Source organism: Sprattus sprattus (assembly GCF_963457725.1).
Source record: "Sprattus sprattus genome assembly, chromosome: 7".
NCBI classification, from domain to species: domain Eukaryota; kingdom Metazoa; phylum Chordata; class Actinopteri; order Clupeiformes; family Clupeidae; genus Sprattus; species Sprattus sprattus.
In genome coordinates, this window is record NC_137926.1 from 15,316,628 (window position 1) to 15,319,127 (window position 2,500).

At 48.8% G+C, this 2,500-nt stretch overlaps 1 protein-coding gene across 1 annotated transcript in view; it reads left to right on the forward strand.

Moving 5' to 3' along the window:
- Window positions 1–2,500, forward strand: part of b4galnt4a (beta-1,4-N-acetyl-galactosaminyl transferase 4a) — a gene marked incomplete at both ends in the record, with an annotated part of 62,058 nt that overhangs the window by 48,184 nt on the left and 11,374 nt on the right. Inside the window, one exon of the mRNA XM_080841667.1 lies at window positions 680–746. Within this exon, the coding sequence (XP_080697793.1) occupies window positions 680–746 (67 nt within the window). The remainder of the gene's footprint in view (window positions 1–679; window positions 747–2,500) is intronic.

Below are 2,500 nucleotides of genomic sequence, written 5' to 3' on the forward strand. Positions count from 1 at the left end.
TGTCTGCTCCCACACTGTATGTTTGTGTGGACAAGGTGTGTGTGTGTGTGTGTGAGAGAGTGTGAGAGAGAGAGAGAGAGAGAGAGAGAGAGAGTGTTTGTATTTATGTGTATCTATAGTGCGAGCCCTCATCAAAATTCTGTGTGTGTGTATGTGTTGTGTGTAGTGTTCCTTCATGTGTGTGTGTTGGGCGGGGGGAGGGGGGGGTGGTTGTTCATATGTGTGTGTGTGTGTGTGTGTGTGTGTGTGTGTGTGTGTGTGTGTGTGTGTGCGCCAGCTCACTAAGTGCCTTCCTCAGTAGCCTCCCTGCCAGCCCTGCACACCCTGTGGGGTGGAGAAGACTCCTCTGATGTATGGGGGTGACCTTGGGTGGAGGCAGGCAGAAGGCGCTGGATGAGGGCTGGGATGCAAATCTGGACGTCCCTCCCAGCCTCTCCCCATACTACCGCCCCCCCCCCCCCCCCTCCCCCGGCTCACTGAACACTGATCTGCCAGCACGACCCATCATCCCCTGTGGGTGGCTGGGAGGGGTGGGGGGGGGTGGGGGGGGGGTTGCTGCTTCTGGGTGCTGACAGAAAAGTTACTGGGGCCGATGTTCTCTGTGTATTGCTGACTCTGTTCACTTGGTCTTTTTTAATCTGTTCTTTTTCTTCTTCCTTGTCTTGTCTTCTCTGTGCAGTGGAGGCCATTCCTGCCAGGCCTGAAGTACGAGGTCATCGACTCGGCCTACATCTCCCTTTACACAGGTATGCTGGACACAGAAGGCATGCACAGATATAGACACACACACACACACACACACACGCACACACACACACACACACACACACACACACACACACACACACACACACACACACACACACACACACACACACACACACACACACACACACTGTGAGGGTCAGTGGCCACTACTGCTGGCATATCCAGGCCTTTGGGTACACCACACCCAAGTCGTCATGGTGATACACCATATGCTCCCAGGCAGCACTGGGTGAGTGTAAAACAGCACACCCATCAGGGACCCACTACATTTCACTACACTACATTACACAACACAAGACAACACAAGACAAGGCCACGCTACACTCTGTGCCTTGATTAGGAGCAATGGATAGCAGCAGCGTCCCTAATGTCATTGGACAAGCTGCTTTAGGGGTGTGTGGAGAGAGAGTTGGAGTCTCCCCCCACAGGCACACACACAATAATCCAGCCTCTCCCCTGCACTGAGCAAGTGCTCTATCTGCCCCATAGTGGGGAAAACTCTGCTTCCTCTGTGTCATACCATGATGAGCTGCCACTGAGACACTGTCCCTCTAGGGACGTGATAGGAGACGCATGCTGACTTTCACTTCCTGACTCTCTCCATCACTCTTTCTTTCTCTCGTGTCTTTCTCTCTTTCGCTCAATCTCTAGCTCTGTTTCTCTCTGCTTCTCTCAAGTCGAACTAAAAAGTCTTTCTGACTCTTTGAATGGGGCCCATTGATCACAGCAGTGGTTTTGGTTGAAAACGTCATGACGAGGCAAATTAATGTCAACATTGTTTTTTTGTTGTTGTTGTGTTATTTAAGTCGCTGTTGTTTCTTTGCCGTCATCATAATTGAATGCAGTTGAAATATATCCAGACTCAGTTTGAAGTTAATAAGCAGTTGAAAGAAAGCAAAGCAAGTCAAGATTTTCTTCACTCTTTCAGGTTTACTTTCATGGTCTCTCCAGTGGAAAAACACACACACACACCTACAGTAGATGCACACAGATATTCAGTCTGTGGTATTTTGCTCACAAAGAAGTACCCCTTCCCGAAGGCCTTGAGTGAGGGAAATTGTTTACAACCTCTTGCCTGTTGTTTTTTTGTGTGTGTGTACACAAAAAAAACATGAGGTGGTCAGTGAGCCGTGCTCTGACCTTAACCTGCTGTTGCCATAGAGATGGGCCAACCTGGAGCATCAGTGCAGCCATCTCTTGGATTAGAGAGAGCCGTATGGCAAAGGATGTGCTCCGCTAGTTCCTCCTCAAGCCTGCAATCCTAGCCTAAAACACCACGTTAGTGAATGGACATCACTGTGGGAGCAGCTTCATTAGCAGAGATAGAGGGCCATGAATCTGGAACACCCAACTGATATGAATATGATTTCATATAAGTGGTTGATGTCTGTTTAATGCTCTTGACCCTGTTTCTTTCCGCCGTAGCATGAGAGGAACAGTCCACTAATGAAGGGCTTTTTGTTTATGTTTATGGTTATGTTTGTTTGTTTATGCAGCAGATGCTTCGTTCAAAGAGACTTGCCATGCATGCCTGGGTGTTTTTTTGCAGTAAGTGCGCTCCCAGGGATTGAAACGTGTGTTATGAACGCGTGTGTTAAAATGAATGTGTGCGTTATGAGCACTGTGTGCTATGACCTTGGTGCTGTTCGCACCCAGCTTCTCCCAGGTGAGCCACAGCAAACATAGCTGAAACAGAATCGTTTAACATATTTCGCTTGTGAGTACCATTATG